An 11,326-nucleotide genomic window follows, 5' to 3' on the forward strand; every position below is an offset into this window, starting at 1 on the left:
TTAGATGATGCACAAAGGTTCGAGAGAGTCTTTGATAATCACGCAGAGATGCGGGTTTTGCATGTTTTTAGCTTTTGTTCATATATTAGTCGAGTTTATGCTACAATACGTTGTGAGTATAAATCTTCAGACTAGTGGAGCCAGATATCTTTTTATCTAGTAGCTAAATCGGCAAGTTTAAGATTGATAATTTTGGACGCTTTGTGGGCACTCTGTGGGCACAGTATATAAGAATTCGCTTTCGAGAGAAAGGAGTTCTTATAGAAATCACATGGGTTTCTGACCAAGTCGTTCCTGCTTTATTCTTAAGCAAAGCTTACACCCATACCCATCTTTTAAATCTTAAAGGTTTATTTCATATTTTAAAGCTTTGCACCAATCAAAACTCAAATATTTTCTCAACCCGAAACAGTGTTCAAGAAGTTCATGAAAGTCTCTGATTCTCAGTAAGTCCGGTCCCTGTGGAAACGATCTTGGTACTATACCACTTTATTACTTGAAGCGATCTTAGTGTCGGCGTGCACTTGCACTGCCACTTTGGGGATTTTATGCCCACTGTGTGCACACTTATGATTTTACCACATCAGTACTCTTTCATATATGAAGTACTGAGATAGTTCTTCAGATGGTTGACGTTGATTTTGTTTAAGAAACTATCACTCAGAATTCCTTTCAAAACGGGTGAGTTGCAACAAATGACAATGAAAACCTGTTACATCTTCAATGCATAAAATGATGTTGTCAACTTTAGCACGTGTCTTTATCTGATTTACTGATCAGTGCATGTTTGTACTCCTCATTTCATCCTTTGAAGGTGATTTCGACATTTATTTAACTCATATATCCTTCTATAGTACAGAGGGAACAGTAAAGCAAGTATGGTACTAATAAAAATAATACTTTAGAACTTATTTTGTTTGATATGCCAATCATGTTCCCATACCAGGATGAGAGTTGATAGGGTTGGTGAGCCAAACTTGTTGGATAAGTTTGCACTCCAAATTTGGCTTACCAGAAGTAATATTTGTCAGACTACTTTTGACTTTATCTTGTATTGATTTTCTTTTGGTTAGATGACCATCTAATCCGCTTTGGTGACGTCTCGATCTCATTTCAACTATTCTTTTATTTCGTTGAAGGTTTTTTGTTTTTGGATCAACACAGACAATTATAAGACTTTTCGAAACATAAGCTACAATCAAATTCTAGCAAGACTATTTATGAAGTATAAGCTTTGGATGAAATACAACACTTAGTTGATTTTGGCTCTTGGGAACGAAGACTGGATATTGCATTTATTCAATTCAGATGTCAAGTTTGGATTCAGATGTCAAGTATATAATATTTATATACGGCAAATGCAACAAATAAACTCACACTCTCCTCACCTATGGTGAGGTTTGAACCCCTGACCTCCTAGAAGACCAAGGGCTACGATACCCTTAGGCCAAAGGCCCTTTGGTCACATTCTAGATGTTTATGTCTATAAATATCACATTGTATTCGTTTGTAAGAATTGAATAATTTTGTATTATGTCATTAGCTTTAGGATGGTCTCATTCCTATCTTGGCTAAAGATCAGGTTTATAAAAAGTTGTAGGTATTCGAGAGGGCATCTTATGATGGTGGTGTTACTTCCTGTGCTGTAGAAGTCGATAATTGCAATTTGATTAATTATCTCATTCTGCCTTTCACTCGAAAGAGAATGTGTCTATGTGTATATTATAAAGCACATATCATTATGTCATAACCACAGTGTCCCTTGTGGTCATGTCGAAACATATATGTGTCATTGTCTCAAAGTTCTTTATGGTGACAAAATATGATTCAATAACCCAGATAATTCATTAGTGTGACACCTTTATTTCTCTAATATATGTTCCTTTCATATTTATTAGAGTTGATGTATATATACTCATTTTTATTCTCATAATATGCTCTCCAATTTATACGAATATCTTAACAAGGTTCCTATTAATATAGTGTTTTAGTGACTTCTTTAAAATATAATGCATTTAAGAATGGTGTCCTAACTGTTTATTTATATACTAGAAGAGTACTCGCGTAATGCAGCGAGACATATCTCATTTTAAATATAAAAAACTTAAAATATAATTAGGATAATAATTGAGTTTTAACAAAATATTTCATTATTATTTTTATAAAAAATATTTATTAAGCAAAAAAATGAATTAAAGAAACACAAAAAAATGGAAAAACTTTAAAGTCATTTTGGTACTAGTATCAATTTTTTTTTTCAATTTGTATAACATCAATCGAGACAAAAAAAACGAAACATTAAAATCGAAATGTATCTCGCTAAATTGTACGAGTACCCGTTAAAAAGATAATTGTATTTTGTATAAACTTTTATCAAAATGGAAAAGAAAACAAAGAAACAACGACAAATCATAAGATGCCCATTTCGGCTTTCCATCATCTTCTTCGTATTCATCTCTTCATTCCCACATTCATTTCTTCTTCACATCCGCCATGGAAATCATCCTCTTTTCAGCTCTACTCTTATCCCTCGTTATCCCTTTACTCCTTCTTCTTCGAACCAGAACATCATCGAACCGCCGGCTGCCACCGGGTTCACTTGGGTTCCCGGTGATCGGCCAAAGCTTTAGCCTCTTGACTGCCTTGCGAACCAACACCGACCACGAGTGGTTCGAAGAACGGATAAGGAAGTATGGTCCAATATCGAAGCTAACCCTTTTCGGCCACCCGACGGTTTTCCTCCATGGCCAGGCTGCAAATAAGTTTATATACACTTGTGATGGAAACACACTTGCCAACAAGATGCCGCCGTCGCTTAGCCGGATCTTGGGGAAGAAGATCATAGTCGAGTTGAATGGTGAAGACCATAAGCGAGTTAGGGCAGCAATCGTGTCGTTTTTAAGGCCCGAAGTGTTAAAAACGTACGTTCCGAAGATGGATCAAGAAACACGAAACCATCTTGACGTTCATTGGCGTGGTAAACGGGAGGTTCAGGTACGTCAAACGATCTTTTCATTGCAAGGAAAGCGGTTTTAGGATGCAAAATATGTCTAAATATCGTAATAGATTGTTTTATTGATATTAAGTCTATAAAAACTAATAAAATGTTTTATTTTAAAGTGTTTTAAGGGATATAAAAACCGTAATATAAACTTATTGTAACATTTTTACATAAGACATACAATTGTTTGATCTAATATAATACAGTATATTATGTCAATTTAGACATTTTTGGCATCCTATATACTAGGGCTGCATATGGGTTGTGTTGGTCAGGTTGAAGGCATTTGAACAACCCAACCCAATGTTTGCAATTTGAAAAATCTAAAACCAACCCAACCCAAACATTTTTGGGTTTTCTTGGGTTGGGTTGGCCGGTTTGGTCGGGCTGGTCGGTTTTCAAGCACCGCTACTATATACTCGGTTTTGTTGTAATCTAGTGAACGTTCTTTTTTAGGGGATTCGATCATTCAAACCATGGTTGTTGGATCGTAATGTTGCAGGTGATGCCGGTAATGAAGGTTCTAACGTTTAATGTGATTTGTTCACTTGTTCTCGGGTTAGAAGAGGGGACGATACGTGATAAACTCTTGTCGCTTTTCCAAGAAATGACTCGCGGGCTGCTTTCGGTGCCTATAAACGTGCCATTTACGCAATTCAATCGGAGTCTTAACGCTAGTTCACGACTGAAAACCATCATCATGGATCTTATCCGTGCAAAACGGTCGATCTTGGAGGAACAAAAAGCTTCGGGCCATCAAGATCTAATCACACATTTGATCAACGCCCAAAATGAGAACCCGAACTTGACATCTGACGATGAGATTGTGGACAACGTAGTCGGGTTGATGTTTGGAGGATACGATGCAACCTCGAGCCTCATAAGTTTCATGATCAAATTACTAGCCGAACACCCGACTGTATACAATAATGTTGTTCGTGGTAAGTGTTAGATACTACTGGAGTCTCCTAGACTTGAACCATTTGTTCTTAATATACGTTGAAACCTCTCATTCTTAAGATCGAGCCTCCTCAAGCTGTTATTTTTCAAGGCAGTGCAAATTGGACCTGACACGCACGGTTACAAAAAAAACCCTGACTACAACAAAATTGGGTTTATAGGACACTCTCAATCTCTAAGCGTCCCAATAGACCGTTTTATAGGACTTAATTTATAGGACCAATATATAAAGCATCATATCTAAATGTGTTGTAATAAGTTTATATGATGTTTTGGCTTTTTAACATGTTTTTAGGACATTTTTAATACAAAGTGTCATATTAGCAACTTTATATGACACTTTTGAGAAAGTGTCCTATAAACTCAATTTTTATAGGACATTTGTTTTTATATGACAGTTTTTCAAATAGTGTCCTATAAAGTTGCTAATGGGACGCTTTATATTAAAAGTGTCCTAAAAAACTTATTATGACGTAAAAAAAATGTCATATAAACTTATTACAACGCCTTTAAATATGACGCTTTATTTTCTTATAAAGTGGTCTATTAAGACGCTTAGAAATTGAGAGTGTCCTATAAACCCGATTTTGTTGTAGTGCCTCTTTTTTGGACAATAATCTGATGGGGTTTTCAGATATTTCATAGCTATCTCTAACCTACAAATCTTGAAATTGTAGAGCAAGACGGAATCGTCAGAAACAAGGCTCCCGGAGAGTCGTTAACGTGGGATGATCTTACGAATATGAAGTACAGTTGGAGAGTAGCAACCGAAGTTTTACGATTGAATCCACCGTTCTTCGGTTCTTTCCGAAAAGCCATCAAGGACATCGAATACAACGGTTATATAATTCCTAAAGGATGGCAGGTACATAAAAACCATTAAGTTAAAATTTTGTTTGTTTGACTTTCAGAAGTCAAACCTTGACTTTTATGTAGTGTTTGGTACGTAGACGGGATGAGACAGGACGGAATGGTACGGGACATGACGGGACTAATTGTCTATCCTATGTTTGGTACGACTAAGACATGACATGAGAAAACTATTAAAATGATCATATTACCCCTAAATGTTGTTCAATGTTATTTTATATCATATAATGATTGTAAAATGACAACAACTCAACCAAAATATTGTCATTTAACTTTAGTCTCATGTTGTTCCACCTTTTTTAATGGATCAATAAATATCAAGATTTGTCCCATTAAAATTAAAAATAGTCTCACATTGTTCCATGTTTTTTTTTTTGTCCATGGCATGCTAAACATGAGACTATTTTTTTTGTCCCGTTCTGTCTCATATAGTCTGCATACCAAACGCACCCTTAGTGTAGTCTGCATACCAAATGCACCCTTAGAGACAATTTTCTTGAAATCTTGAAAAAAGTGAACCCAAATGACTTCTTTTATGTAACAAACAGGTGATGTGGGTTTCAAGCATGACACACATGGATGGCAACATCTTCTCCGATCCATCGAGATTCGACCCAACGCGATTTGAGCAACAAACGACAAAACCGCCCTATAGTTTTGTGGCGTTTGGAGGAGGGGTAAGGGTGTGCCCGGGTGGCGAGTTTGCGAAGATGGAAACTCTAACCATGATCCATTACTTGGTGACACGGTTCACGTGGAAGCTGTCTTTGAAAGAAAACTCGTTCGGAAGAGATCCAATGCCCGTCTTTAACCAAGGTCTACCGGTCCTTGTTAGTCCCAGGAAACACTATCACTCAATGACATGATCGTCTTTAACCAAGGTCTTTGCATGTGGAACCCAATAACTGATAAACCAAATCAAATGAACCCAATATATCCTGTTTGAGATTTATGCAGACCTAAGGACCTCAATTTGTAGAGGTAAAGTGCTTGGGTGTATCTACTCGTAAGTCGATAACGTTACCATCACCTTTCTTTAAGCTAGTATTTTTTATATAAACCAGACCAAACCAAACGAGCCCAAGTGTTGTAGTCTCTTTGCATCTTCTCTTTAGGCTATTTCGGTTGTGTTTAACAAACTAATTGTAAGCTACAGTATAAGGGGAAATGTAAGATAACCTATATTGACGTGCTGGATAGTTACTCAATTCTAAAATATAAGGGGCATAATTGGAAAAAAAAAATGAACAAAACCCCAGAGCTCATTCAAAAGCTAGTTTTTTAAGAAGTTAGTTTATGCATTAGGGGCTGTTTGACAATTACTGAATGGTTTGGTGCAGAATGATTAAGTGGTCAGAATGATTAAGAGGCTCTCATGATATAGTGCAAAATGAAATATAATTGTTTGGTAATTGTGTACCATGAAATTAGGGCTCTTAATGGTTAAGGGAGATCCAAGATACAAAATCATTCCGAGGGTTTTGAAACCATTAAGAGACAAACTTTTTTTTGCCAAACAAGATTCATCTCTTAACGATTAAGATATTGTCTCTTAATGGAACTATTAAGAGGTAAACAAACAACCCCTTACTGAACAAGGGTTTTTCATTAAGTTCAAGATATAAACTAGCTTATGGTTGCTAAACATGAGCCTCAAATTATGATTGCATATTGAATCAGATTGACCCAATTTTTGTTGAAAAACTATACATGATAGGGGATAATGGTCGGCCATGCTTACTATTTCCTCGAAGATGTGTAGCCAAGAATGGCGGGTTGACGGTTCTTAAGGACCCCATCATTTGTTAAATAGCTTTTCGCTGATGAACCTTGTCGTGGTGGTCCGACTTGCAGATGTGAGATTGTTGCAGATGAAATTATTGAAATTGTAAGAAAGGTCAAGTTTATTGTAATTTTCTTTGCATGGTGTAGAGGTACTGATTTTTTTTTTTTTGGAAAAAGGGGATATAACTGATAGTGTCTCACGTTTGTTAGACTTGAACTATTTCTTCTCAATATATTTTTTACTCAAGGGCTCTTTTTGAGAGTAAAATTTGGGGTTAACTATTTTGATTTAATAATATTTCTTTTTTTTTGCATTTAATATTTAAAATATTTATGAATATATGTAATTAGATGTGGAAGTAGAAGCACAAAGGGGATCCGTGGCGCAATGGTAGCGCGTCTGACTCCAGATCAGAAGGTTGCGTGTTCGATTCACGTCGGGTTCAAATCCCTTCAACCCCTTACCAATTTTTTGTTGATATTATATTTTACTCCCTTTAACTTTCATCTGATGTCGTTTTCTACCCTCATCTATGATTTCTAGGGGTGAGCATAGGCGGGTACCCACTCTTTTTGACAAAAACCGGAATCGGCGGTTCTTGAGATATTGGAACCGGAACCGGTTAGAGCGGTTCTTAAATTTTTGGAACCGGAACCGCCGGGAACCGGTTCCGGTTTCGGGTACCCGCTTTCTAAAATATTAAAAATTTGTTATTTAGAAATAAAAAATAAAACATTGCCAAAACACTAAATAAATAAGCAAGAATACAAATTATACAGAATAATTGTTACAAATATTGATTAACGATTACAAAACATAATAGACTAATAGAAAATGTTCAAAGTTTAACGATTACATACTATAATGGTAATTGTTCAAAGTTTAACGATTACATACTATAATGGTAATTGTTCAAAGTTTAACGATTACATACTATGAATCCAAGTGAACACACAATTTAAAAAAATACGAATCATTTTATATGAAGAATTTAGATGAAGATTGAAGATGACGACGTGCTTTTAAGACGTAAACCTAATATAAATTTAGTATTAAAAAATAATTATTATTTTTTTATTGAAAAATACCGGGTACCCGGTGGGTAACAGTTCCGAAAAATTAAGAACCGGAACTGGAACCATTCTCAATCGGTTCCGTATTTTAGGAACCGGAACCACTCATATCGGTTCCGGTTCTGGAAGCGGCGGTTCCAAGGCAGTTCCAGTTCTATAGTCTGGTACCCGGTTTCGCTGCTCACCTCTAATGATTTCATCTTAAATCTAACCATAAACCAAATGAACAAAATCTCAAAAAAAAAAATTACATTCATCTTTAATAGATTTCTTATTTTTGGAGAATCTAATATTGATTATAATATTAAAATATTATATTTCTTTCTAAATATTTATTTTCAAAGTATTTTATTACTTTCTTCATTTTGGAGATAGTTTTGAGAGAACTATTGCAGCAAAATATTGACTCAAAATCCCCATTTTTTCCATTTTTCCTGTGGGAGAAGCTCTTAGAGATGATCTAAGAAGGGATCTCCACCCTTGAATGTACATTAAGATAAAATATGACTAGATCAATCTCCATATCAAACATGATTGATGGTGGGTTTGAGATTAATAGTAATCAAGCGTCCAAATCCCTTCTTATGTTTTTCATCTCAACTCTTTTTTCTCACACGATCTTTCACCGTTACAAATATATCCATTATCTTTCTTTTGGTGGTGTTAAATTTATATATAGTTTTAGTTATTTTATTAAATTGTCTGAGGGTTATCATTTGTTTTTTCGTCACCTACTACAATAATTATCCTTCTGCCATAAGATCAACAACCAATGATTTTTTTTACATATTTTTCTTATCCAATGTAATTAATTAATACATATTTGGATTCTTAGGGCTTGTTTGTTTTTTTTAAAAAAAAGCTCTTAATACCTCTTAAGTCTGAATCGGTCAGACGTTTTTATTTTCAGACCGTTTGATTTTTTTGAAAATAAGAGCTGAAAAGCTCTTATTGTCCTCTGAATTTTTAAGTGGTAGTCTAAACTCTTAATGGACTCTTATTCACACACCATATCGATCTCTCGTTCTCTCGCTTGATTTCCAGCTACCAAATCATACCGATCTATTCCACATCATACGATCTAGACACCATATCAATCTCTCGCTCGGTCTCAAGCTACCGATCTATCCAAAACGATCTCTACAAATCGATCTCTCCTATATATGAGTTATTTTATGAGTATGATCAAACCAATGAGCAAAGGATGATGGCGACACAATTAATGCAATATGAATATTGGTTMTAGTCGTTATGAGACTTTTTTCGYRKTTATATTGATTCAGATTTCAGACTTCAGACGTAAAAACAAACAGTCTGACTGATTCAGATTTCAGACTTCAGCACCACCTCTTATAAATCAGAAGTGAAATCAGACTTCAGCACATCTTAAAAAACAAACACCACATTAGTATAATGTCAAATTCTTTTTGGATCATATTAGATACTAACAAATTGTCTCTTTTATTTATTAATTTTTTTGAACTACTAATACAATGCTATATAGTATATAAAAATTAATTAATTATTTTTTAATTAAAATCACAATTAAAAAGACAAAGAAAAACTACAAAAAAGATTAGTAAATTGTCTCACATTGGAATAGAGATGATAAACAAAGGGAGAAAAGATGTATAAAAAGAGAGAGGGAGGTGATGGAATTTTTAACTTTGTCTTTTTCATGATAAAGTTTGAAGTTGATCCCTTTAGTTTTATAAAAACTAAGAGAATACCTTTAAGTTTTAAAATTTATAAGAGAAATATCCTAAAATTTCATAAATTTTAATGGGTGAGTTTGGTTCGAATTGGATCTGAGTTCGAGTTCGAGCTTGATTCGAGTTCAAATTCGAACTTGATTTGAGTTGTAATTCGTGCTTGTTTCGAGCTTGATTTGAGCTCGAGTTCGAGAAATAGTTATCGAGTTCGAGTCGAGCTTTGATTTTTACTACTCGTGAGTTTTCGAGTCGAGTTCGAGCTTGAAAATTGGGTTTTGAGTTCGAGTCGAGTATAGTAATACTCGAGCTCGACTCGCATCATTTACACCCCTACCCCCATATTTTCATCCCCATTAACTCTCCAGCTCGACACACACATACACATGTATACATATATAACCGATAAAAAGAGGTGGCATACTAAAAAATGAGTATTCTTCATTTGTTGAAATGTGGTTGAATTTTGTGTATCCCACATTGATAGAAAGATAAAAGGTTGACAATGATCCTCTAAACTTACGTTGTTGGCTCATTTTGGTCGACCCTCTGTATTTTTAGCGAAAAAGTTAACCATACAAAATAAAAAATATAAAAAAATCTTTATAAGAATTAAGTATTTTAAATTTTTTAAGTATGACGTGATTTTGGTTATCTCACGTTGATGAGAAATCTTTAGTTTAAAGAACTGATATGAGTATAAAAGGTTAAAGTATTTCTTTAAATCCAGAATTTCATGTTCAAATACAAAGAGGAACAAAAATCCCCTTGTAGCCATGGGAGGTTCAAATGCGGTGACTCCGGGCTATCTGCAAAGCAGGTGGTCGTCCTGGAATTGGTCGGCTCGCATAGCGGTTTGGATATACAGGTTAATCAAAAAAAAGTATTCCTTTAAAAATGAAAATGTTAGTTGCTAAATGACTATATTCATTTTGCAAAACCTATTTATATGAAATCTTTATATATAAAGAAAAAAAAAATGGAAGACATATGATGAAAGATATTATAGATGTAAGTACTTTTTGGTTCAGAAAATATTTAGAGACTTAATCGTTCAAAATATGAAAGTTCATTGGTTTTTTTTTCTTCTGATTATTTTCATTATTTTACCACATTAATCAGTTATATAGGTTATAAGGATGTATCTAACAAGTTTTAGAAAGTCCAAGGAGTTATTTAACAGGGTTTAAAATATCGAAGAACTTTTTTGTTCCAAAAAATTGTTCACAAACTTAATCATTTCAAATACTAAAGTCTATTGTTTTTTATACTCCTTTGTAAAAATGAAGTTACGTTTATCTTGAATTTTTAAGAGGTATAACAAATTATAGTGGACAATCTCTTAAAGTTACACAATATCACACAATCTTTCATATATTAAAAATTAAATAATTTTTATTTCTAAATTACAATTTATATCATTATAATTAGTTATTTAATTTAATTTATATTATATTCCCTTTATTTTCATATTTCAGTTTATCTTTTTATCATATCAATATAAATAATGGTATATGAACTAAAATTCATTAAAAATACCTTTTTTTTACAAATTATACCATTGTAACGTCAATTCCTTCAAAATGAGTTCAATATTGAATAATTTATTTAGATTTAAGGGACGTTTACCAAACACTTACCCTGTAAGTACTTACCGGTAAAATTTAACATTGTTATTTACTTACCGGACAATGTTCTAATCCATCAAAACGACATTGTATACAAAACGACATTGTATGCAACGATCACAGAAGACTTCAAGTCCCGAATGATTGTTGACATGCACTTGCGGCCAAAAAATGTTTGCGCGATAGTGACATTGCACCATCGCAAGCAAAGCCCGAGTATAGAAGCTACATAATTTTAAAGGCTTGGAGATTTTTGGAAACTAAGCTTAGACCATAGATATTTTAGAGGCTTTTGATTT

At 34.0% G+C, this 11,326-nt stretch overlaps 1 protein-coding gene and 1 non-coding gene across 2 annotated transcripts; both read left to right on the forward strand.

Moving 5' to 3' along the window:
* The first annotated feature begins 2,493 nt into the window (after positions 1 to 2,493).
* LOC112519113 (taxane 13-alpha-hydroxylase-like) lies at positions 2,494 to 5,725 on the forward strand. Its single transcript, XM_025127097.1, has 4 exons — positions 2,494 to 2,994; positions 3,504 to 3,942; positions 4,639 to 4,826; positions 5,380 to 5,725. Exons 1-4 carry the CDS (start codon positions 2,494 to 2,496, stop codon positions 5,695 to 5,697), a joined length of 1,446 nt encoding a protein of 481 aa, XP_024982865.1. The 3' UTR covers positions 5,698 to 5,725.
* Positions 5,726 to 6,990: 1,265 nt separating this feature from the next.
* On the forward strand, positions 6,991 to 7,062 carry TRNAW-CCA. The gene has a single exon. It is a non-coding gene; the product is annotated as a tRNA-Trp (tRNA).
* The last annotated feature ends 4,264 nt before the right edge of the window (positions 7,063 to 11,326 follow it).

This window comes from Cynara cardunculus (genome assembly GCF_001531365.2).
Source record: "Cynara cardunculus var. scolymus isolate 2C chromosome LG 10, CcrdV1, whole genome shotgun sequence".
Classification (NCBI taxonomy): Eukaryota; Viridiplantae; Streptophyta; class Magnoliopsida; order Asterales; family Asteraceae; genus Cynara; species Cynara cardunculus.

Bases quoted from the DNA above. Each gene is read 5' to 3' on its own strand.
- LOC112519113 (XM_025127097.1), top strand. From the start codon at position 2,494: ATGGAAATCATCCTCTTTTCAGCTCTACTCTTATCCCTCGTTATCCCT. The intron at 2,995-3,503 runs GTACGTCAAACG...GTAATGTTGCAG, and splicing joins GTGGTAAACGGGAGGTTCAG to GTGATGCCGGTAATGAAGGT. The intron at 4,827-5,379 runs GTACATAAAAAC...TGTAACAAACAG, and splicing joins TAATTCCTAAAGGATGGCAG to GTGATGTGGGTTTCAAGCAT.